This window comes from Carassius gibelio, chromosome B9, assembly GCF_023724105.1.
Source record: "Carassius gibelio isolate Cgi1373 ecotype wild population from Czech Republic chromosome B9, carGib1.2-hapl.c, whole genome shotgun sequence".
NCBI lineage: Eukaryota > Metazoa > Chordata > Actinopteri > Cypriniformes > Cyprinidae > Carassius > Carassius gibelio.
In genome coordinates this window covers 29,185,549-29,201,921 of record NC_068404.1, presented here as the reverse complement: position 1 = coordinate 29,201,921, position 16,373 = coordinate 29,185,549, and the positions used below count along the sequence as shown (strand labels likewise).

Genomic DNA, 16,373 nt, shown 5'->3' with positions numbered 1-16,373 from the left:
TTTTCTTTGTAAGCACTGGATGAAAGGGATGTTGAACAATGTGTTACATACAACTGGTGTAATGCATGTGGTAAACAGTCAGTAAATAGTATTTATCAATAATTTATTAATAATCAAAACAATCTGCGAGGTAATACAGTTCATTATCTGTTTTACCAAATGAAACGCGCAAATGTCAGTAACTGTCAATTATTAATTCATGTTTTCATAATAAACATTGGATAAAAAGGATGTTGAATTGTTCTTTATATTGTATGCAATTGGTGAAATGCATTTGATAAATAATCAATATATAGTTTTCATTAATCAATAATTTATATTTTCAATATGCATTTATTGACTCAACTATCTGTTTTATAAAATGAAGGATTTAAATATAAATTATTAATTCCCATTTTCACAATAAGCATTAAATAAAAGGCATGTTGAATTGTTATGTGTCTTTAATATTGCATACGACTGGTTTAATGCATGTGGTAAATAGTCAATAAATGGTATTAAATTATCAATGATTTATTAATAATTAATAATAAAAATAATCTGTCATGTAATGCAGTTTTTAGTTAATGTTTGCAAAGCAATAAAGCAAACTTAATATAGTAGTTTTGCGTCATTAACACTGCAGTAATACATGTGGTAAACAGTGAATAAATAGTTCAAATTGATCAATATTAAGTCAAAATAATCTGCCATGCAATATTGCATACTGACTTAAATGTTTTATAAAGTGATGCATGTAATTGTAAATTATGAATTCATGATTACGTTATCACAACTGGCTGAAAGGGATGCAGAATAAAATGAAAGTTGTCCTCAATACTGTTATGCAAAGGTAATGCACTCAAAATGTTTGAATGGAAAAAATATTAAAACCAAATGCTTTTTGCAAACAAATGATGTTTTTCTCCATCGCACCTTAACGTCCAGGACATGAAGCTCCACTCGCACGTTTCGTTCGTCCTCCGTGTACATTTCGATGCGGTTGACGTGGCTGAAGTCGGCCAGCAGCGCCACCAGGTTGGTTTTGGTGTTGATGACGTGACTGATGCCATAGCGCGGCCCCACCAGCAGAATCACTTCTGTGTGTTTCTCTCCTTGCTGTCAGATCACAAACACACAAATAAACAGCTGCTTCAAACGCCTTCAGCTCATGTACGAAAACCATACATTTCCATTATGACTTTGTATTTTATAATAGAGAGGAGTATATATGTTAAAGGGAAATCTATAATGTTTGCAGTGCTCGGTAAGAAATATTTATCCTCGGCCTGTCAAATTCTTCAGTAAAATATTGCAGATAGCAAACATATAAAAAAAAAAGAATAATTAGAAATAATGTTTTTTTACTAAACAGATATAGCAGAAAAACTTAAATAAAAAAGATACAGAAATCTGTACAGAAATCATATGAAAAATAATGCTAGAAAATGAAAATAGTGGAATTATTTTTAATTGTTTATAATATAATAGTTTAATAAGAAAATCATTAGAAATCATTAGAAATATAAATGCAAAAATCATGACCTCACAAAATATAGCGTGAATGATTATTAATTTGTTTATAATTTTATTGACAAAAAACATTAGAAATCAAGTTGCAAAACAGAACAGCATAATTAAAAAAAGTTTTATATTTAAAAAAATAAAATTATTAGAAACCTTATTTTCATTACAGAACAGAAATAACAGCGAAACTTTCATTCAATTTAAGAAATAATTTTCCATTAAAACATATAAGTAAAATAAAAATATTTAAAATACCTTTTCTCAAAAATAAATAAATAATGAAATAGCAGCAAAACTAAAAAGAAGAAAACCCACTTAATTTGCTACGGAAATTAGAATGTAGTGTATTGCCGTAGTTTATTGTGTAATACACTGAAGCTTTGAGCTCTGGATCTGCACTGGAAGCCTCCGCTGCTGATGTAATGACTGTAATGAGTGAATGTGTGTCTGTGCACTTACCACCAGCGTGGACTTGAACACTTGTCCTCCGTACAGCCGGAGATCACTCAGATATTTCAGGTAGTGGACCTTCGCCTGCAACGCCGTCAGCTTCAACACACAGCACAAATCCCGGCAGAATTAGGGAACAGAAAGTGTAAATCACAGAAATAGAGCACTCTTTCTTCTGCTTTTTGAATATGTGCATCTGGGAAACACAAGATCAACTACTGTAGGTTTATCTGCAGTTTGTGCTCACAAGATGCTTTATCACAACACTGAAGCTCAATGCACTATAAAATAAGATATAATGCAGTACATATATATCTGATTATTATTATTTATTATATTTGAATCAGTTATAATTTAATTTAATCTTATATCTGCTCATATCTCATGCATTCCAAAAAAAAAAAATAATAATAATAATAAAAAAATAATAATTAATTTATATATATATATATTTTTAGCATATTCGGTATGATTTTGTATATAAGTAGATATAAATATAATAAAAAATAAAATGCATATACACACATTATAACTAACTTGATATAGTTGAATATAAATATATACATGTAAATATTTTCTAAATATTTAATGTATGGGTGTGTGTACACACAGGCAAACAAAAATGTATTTTGGATGCGATTAAACATTTGACAGCACTAATATAATGAAATAGAATATTTACACATGCTTGTATAAGCGATATAAATATATATTAAAATATTAAATTTATATATTTAACTACAAGTCAATTTATATATGCATGTATATGCCAAAAATGTTTAAATAAAGGTTTATATTCAACAACACACTGTATTAGTCTTTGCTGTGATGGCTCGTGAAATTTGACTAGTGCTGCTATTGTGAAAATCCTACAGCGTATTATATTCTGCATTGAAAAATCTGGATTTTCAAAGGCAGCTGAAAAGATTGATTTTAATTCCACTTTTCATATGCACATCACGCTGTGAAAGTTTCTTCACCTTTTTGCCCGGAGGCACCAGGTTCTGGTTGGTTTTCAGGATGTGTGTGAGCGCTTTCTTGATGTTCTTCTCTTTCATGCTGGACAGAACCGCTGGAGGCAGGAACTGCGCCAGACCCCACTCCTTCCTGTCGAGACACGGCGGGAAACAAGAGCTTTCACGCTCAATTCAAACGCTCCTCGCAACAGTCCAGCACTTTTCATCTTTTCTTCTCATTTAAAGGAACCGACAACAGAAACTTTTCACTCGCCCTCATGCAGATCACACCGAATCATTTTCTTTCTTTGGTCAAATACAAACCGAGAAAGTTAGGAAAAACATTTGAGCTTCTGCTGTCCAGAAAATGTGAAAAATATTTATAAAAGAATAAATCAAAAATAAATTAAGTTGTAAAATTAAGATTATTGGAGTGCATTTTTTCAAGAAAATACTATCAGTTTCTTGTGTACTTCCGAATTGTGAAAAACTAGTTTTTCTTAGCGTACAGTGAAGGTTTATCTCATTAAAAAGACCAAAAAGCCTGAGAAAAAAAAATTATGTATCTTCTGTTTTCATTACATTTTATTATTATTATTATTATTATTATTATTATTTATTTATTTTTTGTTAAAATGTTAGTAATTTTGTTATGCCTTTGTCATTTCTATTAGTTTTTTTTTATTGTTATATAGTTTAATATTTTTTATTTCAGCTCTAGTTATTCTAGCACATCAAGTTAAATGAAATTAAAATAACATTAAAATAAGAAATATATATATATATTTTCAATATTTAATTTCATTTCCAGTACAAAATTATTACATTATTTTCGTTTTAGTTAACTATAACCCTGACTATGTTCCAAGTCTACTTGTATGGAGTTATATTATTTAATGAAATTTAATCTTTAACAGATTTTAAGTGCTTGGGAAGTAAAACACATTTCTGTAATGCCTGTTAGTGTATATTTTTGTCCTTCAGAGAGTTTGACGGTCACTGCACAGAAAATAAAAAAAACTACATGAAGACTAAATTCATTTTTTTGTGTTCCACAGGGAAAATGAAAATAAAAATCAACTCCACACAGGTTTGGATCCACATGAAGACAAGTATAAAAGCACTTTTAATAGTTGTCTGTCCTGCTGCTTTGATTGTGAGCACAGACGTGAATGTTGAACACTCACTCGATGTATTTCAGCGAGACCTTCTGTGTTTGTTTGGTGCTGAGCGTCAGGATGTACATCTGAAGAGCAGCCAGGCGAAGCGCCGTGTCGTATTTGAGCTCAGAGCCGAAACGCTCCTGCACCACGTCCTTACAGCTCTGCATTCAGACGAGACGAGAACCAGAAGTAATACACAGAGTGCTTTCGCAGACATAACCTTCCTCTCAGACATGACATACTGAAACAAACAGTTCAGCCAAAAATTAAAGTCTGCTGAAGATTTATTCAACTTCAGGATGAGTGTGTTTCTTCATCAGATTTGGAGAAATGTAGCACTGCATCAGTGTCTCATCAATGGCTGCTCTGCAGTGAATGGGTGCCGTCAGAATGAGATTCTGATAAAAAACATCATAATAATCCACAGCACTCTCCAGTGAAAAAGTGCATCTCCTGTTTATTTCACATCAAAATCCAGACACATGTTTGTTTAGAGCTGTTTAAACACTTCTTGATCTGTGCAGATCTCTCTCCTGATTCAGACCAGAACACTGTTTCACTGGAGGAGTGTTATTATGGACTTATAGACTCTATGTATTTGAGTTAAAATCATCTTAATGCTGGATGTGTTTCATCTTTTGTCTTCTCCAGATGTTCACTGATGGACTGGAGTGCTGTGGATTATTGTGACGTTTTTATCAGACTCTCATTCTGACGGCACCCATTCACTGCAGAGCATCCATTGATCAGACACTGATGCAATGCTACATTTCTCCAAATCTGATGAAGAAACAAACTCATCTACATCTTGGATGTCATGAGAGTGAATACATTTTGAGCACATTTTCATTTTCAGGTGAACTGTTCCTTGAATATTAATCCCAAGCAGGACTTCACTGTTCATACTGCATTAACACAAACTCCAACACCAACTCTATGGTAACACTTTTAAAGCGATACTTCTTTCCTTGCTATTTACAGTAGCAATTGTACATGCATATGCTGATTTTTTTGTATTATACTTGCACAAACATTGGATGAAGTGACCGAGAAACAAAGATGTGGAATGTAAACCTGATTAACAAACAAACTGAAAGAAATTCATTGCACTTTTCTGATATATTAGGCTGAAAAATATGAAGATTTTTTCTGAGGAAGAGAATGAGAAACGTATGCCCATAAACTGAGCTGACCGTCACAGACGTGTTACCTGAACGTAGAGGTAATCGAACGCAACCGCGTCTCTCCTGAGAAGATCCACCGGATCTTTTGGAAGGAAACTTAGACGGAAAAAGCACTTCATCTTATGTGAGCCCGGCCTTTGGGTCACCTAAAGAATGAGACATCATGACCACATTTCTCTGTGCTCTATATACTCTCTCATCTTCTCTAACTGCTTGTAAACGAACCTGCATTAGCATCTCCTGCTCGTGCAGAAGCATTAGCTTGGTTGCAGATCCTTCAGTCTTGTGCTCCAGCATCAGAGAGAAGTGCTCGATGCTTTTAATAGACAGCTTCTCTTGCAGGGTCAGAATCACATCCTTTCAAACAGGAGAACATCTGTTATTCATGTTCAACACTGCCAACACGTGACATAGTGCTGACGTCATTAGAAATGTTTTAATAAATAAATAAGCACTTAATATTATTTAAACAGCACTGGGTATATTACTTGGAAATTGTAGTCCATTACTCATTACAATTTACATGATGGAAATTGTAGTTCGTAACAATTTATTGGATTACTAATTTTAATTTGATGTATTCTGACTTCATTTTAATTACTTTTAAAGTACTACTTGTTTAGCACATAGATTTAAATGGAGTTATTTTGTACCATATATATTCTATTCTTTGTTTTCAACAACATGAATTGCATTAAATATCAAATTACAAGAGTCTTTCCCAGACTGGATATATATATACAGTACAGACCAAAAGTTTGGAAACATTACTATTTTTAATATTTTTGAAAGAAGTTTCTTCTGCTCATCAAGCCTGCATTTATTTGATCAAAAATACAGAAAAACTGTAATATTGTGAAATATTATTACAACTTAAAATAATAGTTTTCTATTTGAATATACTTTTAAAAAATAATTTATTCCTGTGAAGCAAAGCTGAATTTTCAGCATCATTCCTCCAGTCTTCAGTGTCACATGTAACATCAGTCGATCACATGATCATTTAGAAATCATTCTAATATTATCATTTATTATGAGTGTTGGAAACAGTTCTGCTGTCTAATATATTTGATGAAGAAAAGGTTAAAAAGAACTGCATTTATTCAAAATAAAAAAATATATATAATAATATATTTTCTTTATTATCACTTTTTATCAATTTAACACACCCTTGCTGAATAAAAGTATTGATTTTATAATAAAAAAAGAAAGATTTGTTTTTTACTGATCCCAAATTACTGACCAGTAGTGTATATTGTTATTACAAAATATTTATATTTTAAAAACATAGCTTTTTTTTATTATTCATCAAAGTATCCTAAAAAAGTGTCACATGTTCTGAACAAATATTAAGCAGCAGAACTGTTTCCAGCTTTGATAATTAATCATCTTATTAGAATGATTTCTAAAGGATCATGTGATAAAAATTCAGCTTTGCATCACAGAAATAAATGATCATTTAAAGTATAAAAAAAGTAAGCTCTGTAAGATTTTATTTTATTTTTTGCTCACCAAGGCTGCATTTATTTGATCAAAAATACAGTAAAGAATATTTGTGAAATATTTTGTGTGTTCTACATGAATTCTGTTAAAGTGTAGTTTTTTTTTGTGATGCTCTGCTGTATTTTCAGCATCACTCATCCAGTCTTCAGTCACATGATCTTCAGAAACCAATTTCTGATTATTATCAATGTTGAAAACAGTTGTGCTGCACAATATCTTTGTGAAAACTGTGATAGATTTTATTTCTCAGGATTCACAGATGAATAGAAAGTTCAAAAGAACAGCATTTATTTGAAATAGAAACCTTTTGTAGCATAAAAAATGTCTTTATTGTCACTTTTCATGTATTTTATGCATCATAGATCAATAATAGTTTTAATTTCTTTTAAAAATACATTTTGCTTGCTACAATAATATTTTATTGCACCATTTTTTATGTTATTTTTGCTGATATGGTGCATCAGCAGTAATTTGTAAACATTGCAATGCTGAAATACCTTAATGGAGGTGTTGCAGTCAAACTTAAAGGACTTTGTTTGTCCGTTTTCCAGATACACCTTCAAGACATTTGGCATGAAGAGCAGAGAATTATCCTTCACGGTCTCCTGCGGATGAAAACACTCCGTCATGTTTCGAACATCTCTGAGCTGCATGAATAACACAACTAAAGTGGCTTTTATCTGCTCGCCGATCCATCAGTGAGTCACATCGCTGTGATGATATCAGCATAAAACACATACGGCTGCATATTCTTAATCATTAACCTCTCGCTGTGCCACTAATTAAGACATACAGTATGAATGAACACTGATTTATGTGACGTGCATCTTCATAATCTTTCATCACAATGCAATAATTTGCTCCAGAGCTAAAATCACACTCTGGCTGACGTCATCAATCCTCTTATTCTAATCACATGAATACTTTCTGGTGCATAACGTCCACTTTTCACGATCCAATCAATCTCAGATGAGTATAATCAAAACCCTACAGTGCTTCTCACTGAATATCCGGATTGTTTCTCTCAGAGACGTCAGGTTTTGAAAGTAAAATGGGTTGCGAAAGACAGTTTGGATCTTTAAACTTAAAAAACACATTAAAAGTGCTGTGAATTCACTTACAGGTACTTGTCCGTTAATAATGACTTCTTCAGCAAAGCGCACTTTGACCGGATTGGATTTCAGCTTGGCCTTTTTAGCTGCACTGATGAAGGCAGATTTGGGCGACTGGATGGGAATAACAGAGGAACAAAAGAAGAAAAATGACTGAATATCAATGCGAACAAGTCATTATCTTCTGCCTAAGAGCTGAGCCAGAAACTAATAACCAGATCCAGATGAAATCTGCAGAAGGGTTATTAGCGTCAACTAAAGCCGTAAAAAAGAAATAGTTTTGTTCCTTTAAATTAAATATACGTGTTAAAATTAAAGGAACACATCAGATCACAACGTGGAAAAATATCATTATCATGTCAAATATCATAAATGGCCTGGGGAATGCGTTAGGAACGAAAGGAGGTGTAAAGGAAAACTAACAGTGGGCTGAATTCAAAAACACCTTGAAAATCTAAATAAAAAATATTATGCAACAGGCTAGTTCATTTTGCTCAAATTTCATTGCATTAACTATGGCCTGACAACATTGGGGCGTGCTTTTTATCCTGATACCTAATGGCAGTCATTGTCTAGCCTGTAGAGGATCTGTACATCCCTTCATGGATATGCCTCTCCAGGCCATCAATTTTATTTGCATTTCTTTCTCCACAGCTTCTCCAGACATTTTCACGTCTGTCACATGCTCGGTTGTGAGCGTGCTCTCATCTGATAAAAGCACAGAGCGCTAGTAGTGCACCTGCCAATTCTGGTGTTCAATGGAAAATGCCAATCGAGCTCCACAGTGATGCGCAGTGAGCACAGGGTCCAATAGAGGACATTAGGCCCTCGGGCCACCCTCATGAAGTCTGTTGATTAAATTGATGTCTAAAATGATTAAAACTAATCAATAAAAATTAATAACTACAAACATTAAAAAATTTACACAAAGAAACAAAACCTATACAAAATGACTAAAACTAAGTAAAATTAAAATGAAAACGTAAAATATAAAGATAAACAAATTCAACACGTCAACAAAAAATATAGTATAGTATATCACTGATAATAAAACAACATAAAATACCTAAAGTAACACTGATCTGCAAACGTTTGGGGACTTTTGCAGAATTTAACCTCAAATTAGCCAAAATACTTACAAACTAACATGCACAACAGTCGATATGACTTACAGAGTACGGCTGAACCACAGTCAGGATGATGGACTCCTTACAACTTCTGCCAAAAATAATGAAAAAAGACAATAAGAATATGAAATTTTCTAGATGGAATTAGGAATAGTAAAGCAAACACTTGATCTAATACAATGACAGATATCTGACTCAGGTGTTCATACTCATTTTGGGACCACAGTATATTCATATATTGTAGACAGAAACTGCTGGTCTGTTAGCATGTAATGAGTTCAGCTGAAAAACACATGTAGTAGATGAAGAGCGACACAGTAACCAGTTGATGGAGTTCAGTACCTGACCAGGTCAATGACTCGTTCCCGTGGAGCCGAACTCACGGCCTCCTCATTTATCATCACTATCTCATCTCCTGGGATCAGCTTCCCTTCTGAAGGCCCTCCTGCACATCCATCACAAACACACATCACATTTTTTGTTTTAGAAATATAATATAAACAGAAATATCATGCACCATGATAATGCACTTTTAATTTGGCCATTCATTTTTCTATCATTTTTTTGTTTTTAAGGCATTCATACTTTTATTCAACAAGGATGCATTAAATTGTTCGAAAGTGACAATATTTCTGAAAGATCATGCAACACTAATGAGTAATGATGCTAAAAATTCAGCTTGATCACAGCAATACATTACATTTTAACATATTGTATATTCGTATAGAAAACAAAAAATATTTCACAATTTTCTTTTTTTACTCTGTGACTGTTAAAAGAAATGCAGCTTTGGTGAGCAGAAGAGACTTATGCTTTCCAACTAGTTTCTTAGTCACCCAAATGTTGTATGAAATGACTCAATTGTATGATTTCATGCAGAAAAACCAGTCTCAGTTAGGGATACCTGGAGTAACCGATCGAACCACCACTGGTTTCTCGCTGCCTGCCACAAAGCCGAAGCCGAGCACCGGGTCGCGTCTCATTTCCACCTTTCGTGGTGCAGGAGGGACGAACTTATCCACATCAACACGCACTTCCTCCAAAGAACTTGACTGTGAAAGGTGACTGAAATACAGAGGAGGATATAGATCAAATTAGTTCAATGTTAACATGTTAACATTAACTCAAAACTGAGTTATCTTTTCTATCTATAATACATAAATACGTTTGTTTATGTTTTTTTTGTTTAGTATAATTATTTGATCCACACTATAGATGTGGTGTTCAACACTATAGATTACGACATACTCATAGATCAATTACAAAACTATATGGGCATTAAGGGACAGGCTTTAAGATGATTTAGATCCTACCTGCACAACTGTTACCACTTTATTTAAATGGAGAATCATCTCAATTAACAGCATTAAAGTATGGTGTGCCACAAGGATCGGTCTTAGGCCCTCTGTTATTTTCAATAAACATGTTGCCCATTGGTAATTTTATCAGTAAATGTGGAATGTTAGTTTCCATTGTTATACTGACAATACTCAGCTATATTTCAACAAGACCATTAGGCTTTTTATGGCTCACCTAGTCTGACATAGTGAGAATGTGGAGAATTTTTTTTCTTTTCAAAAAATTTTATTTGGTGCAAATGCTGATATTTATATGGAAATCAAATATTAAATTCTTATGTTTTTATTATAAATGAAAGAGATCTTTATGAGAGTATAGCAGCTACATCAGTCATCACTACATCTCCTTTGTTCAAAACATTAATGCAATGCAGTCCGATGCTGTCTGAGAGATTGATTATCAGATGTACGACTCACAAATTATTCTAAAAATGATTCATGGAGAATCAAGTAAAGCCGAGCTGTTTCAGTTCATTAGATATTTGATGCTGATAATTAAGAGACCTTAGAAATTGATTTTTGATACACCATGTAAGATACAGTATGCAGAAAGTTTGCAGTTTCCATCTTTACACACTTGTTTTCCTCAGGTGTCCAGAATACACAACTCTGATTGACCTCTTTCATAACAGCAACATGTGAGACGTGAGGTTTGGCATTCTCCATTAAGGCACAATACAGTGGAACTGAACCTAATAAAAGGTGTGGAAATGATGGGCCTCCGCAGGAACATCTATGCTGCGGCTGTCACAGTTCTCAAAGCTCCTGGGAACCATAATTTAGTGGGAGGCGAACAATGACTTTCTAGTACAAAAGGTTGATGGGAGAAAGTGCTACAAGTGAAGAAACTGCTGCAAATGTTGATGACCCAGTTACACACCGTAATCATTCAAAACTGTTGGCTGGTTCAGTTGAGTCACCACACACTTCAAAATGAAACGTCATCTAGGAAGAGAAGAACGTGATGCAAAGGCACAGACTTCACTGGTAAAATGGGGAGATGCTGTATGAATGCTCTCATATTTTTAAGTATGATTGACTGATGTGACAAACTGATGCGACAGTCATAATGTGAAGGCTGTGACTTTATTAAATAAGCGTGTACCATACCGTGAGCTGCACGTGTGTAAATAAACACAGTGCCACGCTTCACTCTCAAACATGCAGTGCATATATGCATTTGAGACAAACTGCCAAAATAAAAGCTTGGTTTAATGTGAATAAAAATGAATGAAGAATGAAGAAATTAATACATAATTATTATTATTATTGTAATTTTACAGTTGTGCCAAACAACAACAACAACAACAAAAAACTATTTATTAAGTACAATAGTATTATTACATTTTAAAATTCATATTTTAATATTAAAATATTTTAATTAAATGTTTTTAGTCATACTTTTTAAATGTACAGTACATTAGCAATGTTTAAATAATTCTTATTTTATTTATTTTTAATAAAAGTGATTTTCTTTTATTATTTACAATACTTTAAAATTGCAGCAATTTATTTCTTATTTATTTTACTTAAATAATACAGTGCGAATCATGTTTTAGTCATATAGATTTTTCTTTTACAGTACATTAGTATTAATTATTAATTAGTATCAATACATTTTTTATTTTTAATAATGGTAAAACATTATATTTTGTAGTCAAAGACAGTGGAAATATGTATAATATTTATTTATTTAGCCTTTAATTCATGTTTGAATGATTTCAGGAGGACAGTCATTTTTGCTTATACGAAGCAGAAGCAATCCCAGTTAATTAATTAGTGCACATTATGAATAATAGCAATAAAGCTAAAGTATGGAAACACTATGCAGTGGTGTATGAGATGCATACTTGTGCACAATTAAATTTCTGAACATCTTCTGCAGGTGCATGTAAAGTAAAACACAAAGCATGATTTACACACATAATGTATGTCTTTACCTCTTCATTTTCCCGCATCAGTGCTAAAAAGCTTCCCGTCATGGTCTGTCTCTGAACAAAACCCACCCTTATGTGGAGCTCTGTGTCCCATTATCTGTATTTTATCACTCAGCATAAGATTTGATTGTGGATTTAATATCATTATGTTTCCACGTTCCGCTCAGGTAACCAGCAAATAGCCTTTACATCACATCTTCTTGCGTTTCACTAATCTAATCGCTGCTAGTTTCCAAGTTATTGCTCACTCTTTATATCTTCTTGCATTTGTTGGTCTGTGAAGCGTGAGCTGCATGTCGTTAGCTAATTAAAGCCGTGGGCTGGAGGAGGCGGCGGGGAAGAGCCATCATTCTCGACACATGTTCCAGCGCACCGCAAAGGGCTACAATTAATCTTTCAAGACGCGGCGAGAGCGCGAGAGGTCATGTGTGCGCTGCATGAGACCATACTCAACGCAGCTACAACAGATCTGTTAAAGGCCATTAGTTCATGGACAGGTCTTTGTTTAATAAATCTAGGATGGTGCAACACCAAGGTCAAGGACTCAGTTCCTAAAGAAATGCATGTACTGATGAAAAGCAGTGGGCAATATGACCAAAATATTTTGCACTAAATGTTCTAATCAAGTCAAGCAAGTCTTTGCAAAATAGCCAATAAACACACACACACACACACACACACTCACTATCTATGATACTCGGCGCAATCGTGTATTAATTCAACAAGTTGCAACATTGCATTGCATTAAAGAAAGACACTATAAGTGAAAGTTATATGGTTTAAAATAGTTTAAATGGTTACAAATTACAAATAGATATCTTCATATTTTCCCAATTTGATCAAAGAACATTAAGACAAATGTTTTCTATATAAAGTTTACTGAAATGCTTTGTATTCATATTTAACTAAAAATTAAACAAATTAGTTTACATGAAATGAAATTAACGTTAACTTATTTCAGCAAATTTCCATGAACATTGAAGCATTTTAACTAAAAAGTATTTTTTAACTAAAATAACAAACCATATAAATTACACACACATATACACATACACATATATAAACAACTATAAACAAGTTACATTAAATTTCAAAATTAAAATGGATTAAAAAAAATCATGATACTAAAATAACACTGCAGATTAGACCAGCTAATCAAATATGTAGTTATTTATACGGTAATTTTCATAAATCTGAACACTGGACGAAGCAGGTTAAAAAGTTTTGTCTGATTATGTTGACATAGAATTAAAGGTTTTTAACGAGAACTTTAAATTTCCCTTTTTATGTCTCTATAAATCAGAAAACCCTATCAACAGTTAGAAAAAAGTAATTTTCACCATGAATAAAATGTTTCATAAATTAGTCCGAATGACACATAAACGAACTCCTCAGTAAAAGTCTTCAGGAGATAGATAGGAATAAAACTGTCAATTCTGGTTTATGGCTTTATGTAAGCCGCCTCTAAATAATCTACACGTGCAAATAGATAAAGTGCAATAAAATAAACACCTGAATGTGTATTCTGGATGTTTGTTTTTCTTCACTAGTCTTGACATCATCTTGTATGTTGTACATCGTTTGGGAAGCACCCCGCTCTGCATTACTGACATTACTCCATGTTTACTCATCTGTCTCAGATGTAAGTGAATGTAAGCAGTACAAACTGACATTTCTACCACTGCAAAGTAAACGCTGTCACACCATCAAGCCATAATAAAAGTATATCTCTCTGGATAAATGCATCCACCAGATGCAGGAATATTAAACGCATTCATGCAGCAACGACCAAATTATCCAGGTTAATGCTGGATGATGGCAGTGAGTGAGAGCTGAGATAAAAATATGAATGGGATTTGTGCCATCACTCAGAGGAGCGCGGACACGGCAAGCCCTGAGAAAAACATATGGGACGCAGGAAAAGCATCGCCTTGACTTCAGCCTCGAGCAGCTGCTATAGATGGCCAGCGTCCCAAAGTCTTGAGTGCTGCGGACACAACGTGTGTGAACCCGAAGCTTTAAAAGGGTGTTTCATAATGATATATTCATCAACAGGTGACTTTTATATTAACCCGACCCGTGTTTGTGTGTTTTTTATCCGTTGATGTTGCATTTAAATTGTACGTGGTGTCATGCAATACCTTCTTCAGATCTTAAACACACAGATAGAGGTTGAGCAAAACATCAACTAAACAAACTAAAATGTAAAATGCAATAGAAATGCATTCATGAAATGAAAACTAAAGTCAAAATATTCATGCAATGGGCTAAAATGAAACTGAAATCAAAAGCATTAAAATTAAATGACTATAATTAACAATAAAATAATGTGAATTACATGAACAAACCCTCAGTAAAAACCTACAGAATATACAGATGAATAAGTTCAGTTTTGATGCATGCAAGTGCTGTTGAAGTGGAGAAAGCAGCCTTTAAATATGTACTATAATTGAAATCTATAGATGCAAAGAGATAAAGTGCAATAAAATAAACCCTTAAATGTGTATTCTGGATGTTTTCTGTTTAATAAGAAGACATGTTATTCAAAATTGACTGTAGTGCTTTAAACAATATCTTATAAACAATATAAAAAAATCCATTGCTCCAGCTGACTAAAATTAAAGTGTGATTGAAAGCAGTAGAGCACTAATGATCTGTGATGATGATTATTAGTGATTTCTCGGACTCGTCTGATTTGATGCAGCGATGATGATTCACGTCATTATTCTGTCTTATTCAACTGACTCATCTGAAACATTCACTAGACAAAAGACACACAAATCACACGTCCCTCGCAGGAAGAGAACGACAGCTGAACAAAAAAGCACATCATGACTAAATGCCAAAGCAAACATGCAAAACTCAATCTGAACGCTGCTGCTGCTGCTGCTGAGAAATGACTTTATTAACCAGCAGGGAGCAAATCTGATCAGGCAAGAGATCTGGATGATTGCATTACATGAATTATTCCGGTCAAAGGCTCATGCTAAATGCTTCTGGTTAATGGAGTCTCTGTGAAGGTGGACATTACAGCATCTCTCCTTACCTGAGCAATCAAATTAAGCAGGTGAGGTGTCTGCGAGACGCTCTTACAGCTCTTTGAGCAGTCTATCGGCTACATAACCAGCACCTTAACTCATATTAAACCTCATTTGAGATGCTCGACATAAGCAGCGATCCTGTGCATTAGAAGAACAGACTGAAGCAGACGTGAAACCTGATGCATAATTGATACCAATGCAGTTATTGTTAGTTAGAGCCAAGTTAGTAAGAGTAACACTTACAGACTTTATATATAATGCATGACAAATGTATTTCAATGCATTCATTAATGCAGTTCATAATTCATTGTGTGAACTCACAAAAAAAATAAAAATAAAACTGTATCCGGAGTTATAATACTTACTGTTACAGCTAGAATGCAATGCATTCAAACACATGACAAACAACTGATCTCCAAATATTATTATGCATTTTTACATTGTTTTATATTATATTATATTATATTATATTATATTATATTATATTATATTATATTATATTATATTATATTATATTATATTATATTATATTATATTCTGCAAGTATATTAAAATATATATATATCTTTTTAAATGTTTAATATTTTTTATTAAATTATAATTAAAAAACAAAATTCCTTTCATGCGAAACATAATAAAACATTTTTTAAACAAAAATATAAATATGCTTCAAAGGCATGTTTTTATTATTATTATTATTATTATTATTATTATTATTATTAATTTAATTGTATCCCCCCTCTTTTTGTGACACTCAGTGAGTCAAAAATAAATTGATCATGTGTTTAAAATACTGCATTATACACAACTATTTTTCAAATGACATTTTTAACATTTTCAGAAAAAAAAATGTAAATACAGATAATTAAACTTTAGCTTAGTTAAATCTACTTATTGTTTGGTCTCATTGCAATGCAATAAATACACGTTTTTATGTGCTTTAAAGGCATTTCTTCCCCTTCCTCTTGTGATATGGCACGGTGGAGTGAATCGCAGGTAATCTCAGGTGAGCTCTGGCCTGCAGCCGCTGGTTCGT

The 16,373-nt window shown here is 33.1% G+C and overlaps 1 protein-coding gene across 3 annotated transcripts in view; it reads right to left on the bottom strand.

The window, feature by feature from the left end:
• The window catches only part of LOC127964768 (FERM and PDZ domain-containing protein 4), a 58,590-nt gene that overhangs the window by 7,403 nt on the left and 34,814 nt on the right, over positions 1–16,373 (bottom strand). For all 3 annotated transcript variants that reach the window (XM_052565092.1, XM_052565093.1, XM_052565094.1), the window contains 11 exons: positions 9,906–10,066; positions 9,344–9,446; positions 9,047–9,092; positions 7,884–7,988; positions 7,260–7,367; positions 5,485–5,616; positions 5,286–5,405; positions 4,100–4,236; positions 2,937–3,063; positions 1,966–2,055; positions 916–1,098 (listed from right to left, as the gene is read on the bottom strand). In XM_052565092.1, coding sequence (XP_052421052.1) covers positions 916–1,098; positions 1,966–2,055; positions 2,937–3,063; positions 4,100–4,236; positions 5,286–5,405; positions 5,485–5,616; positions 7,260–7,367; positions 7,884–7,988; positions 9,047–9,092; positions 9,344–9,446; positions 9,906–10,066 — 1,312 coding nt within the window. The remainder of the gene's footprint in view (positions 1–915; positions 1,099–1,965; positions 2,056–2,936; positions 3,064–4,099; positions 4,237–5,285; positions 5,406–5,484; positions 5,617–7,259; positions 7,368–7,883; positions 7,989–9,046; positions 9,093–9,343; positions 9,447–9,905; positions 10,067–16,373) is intronic.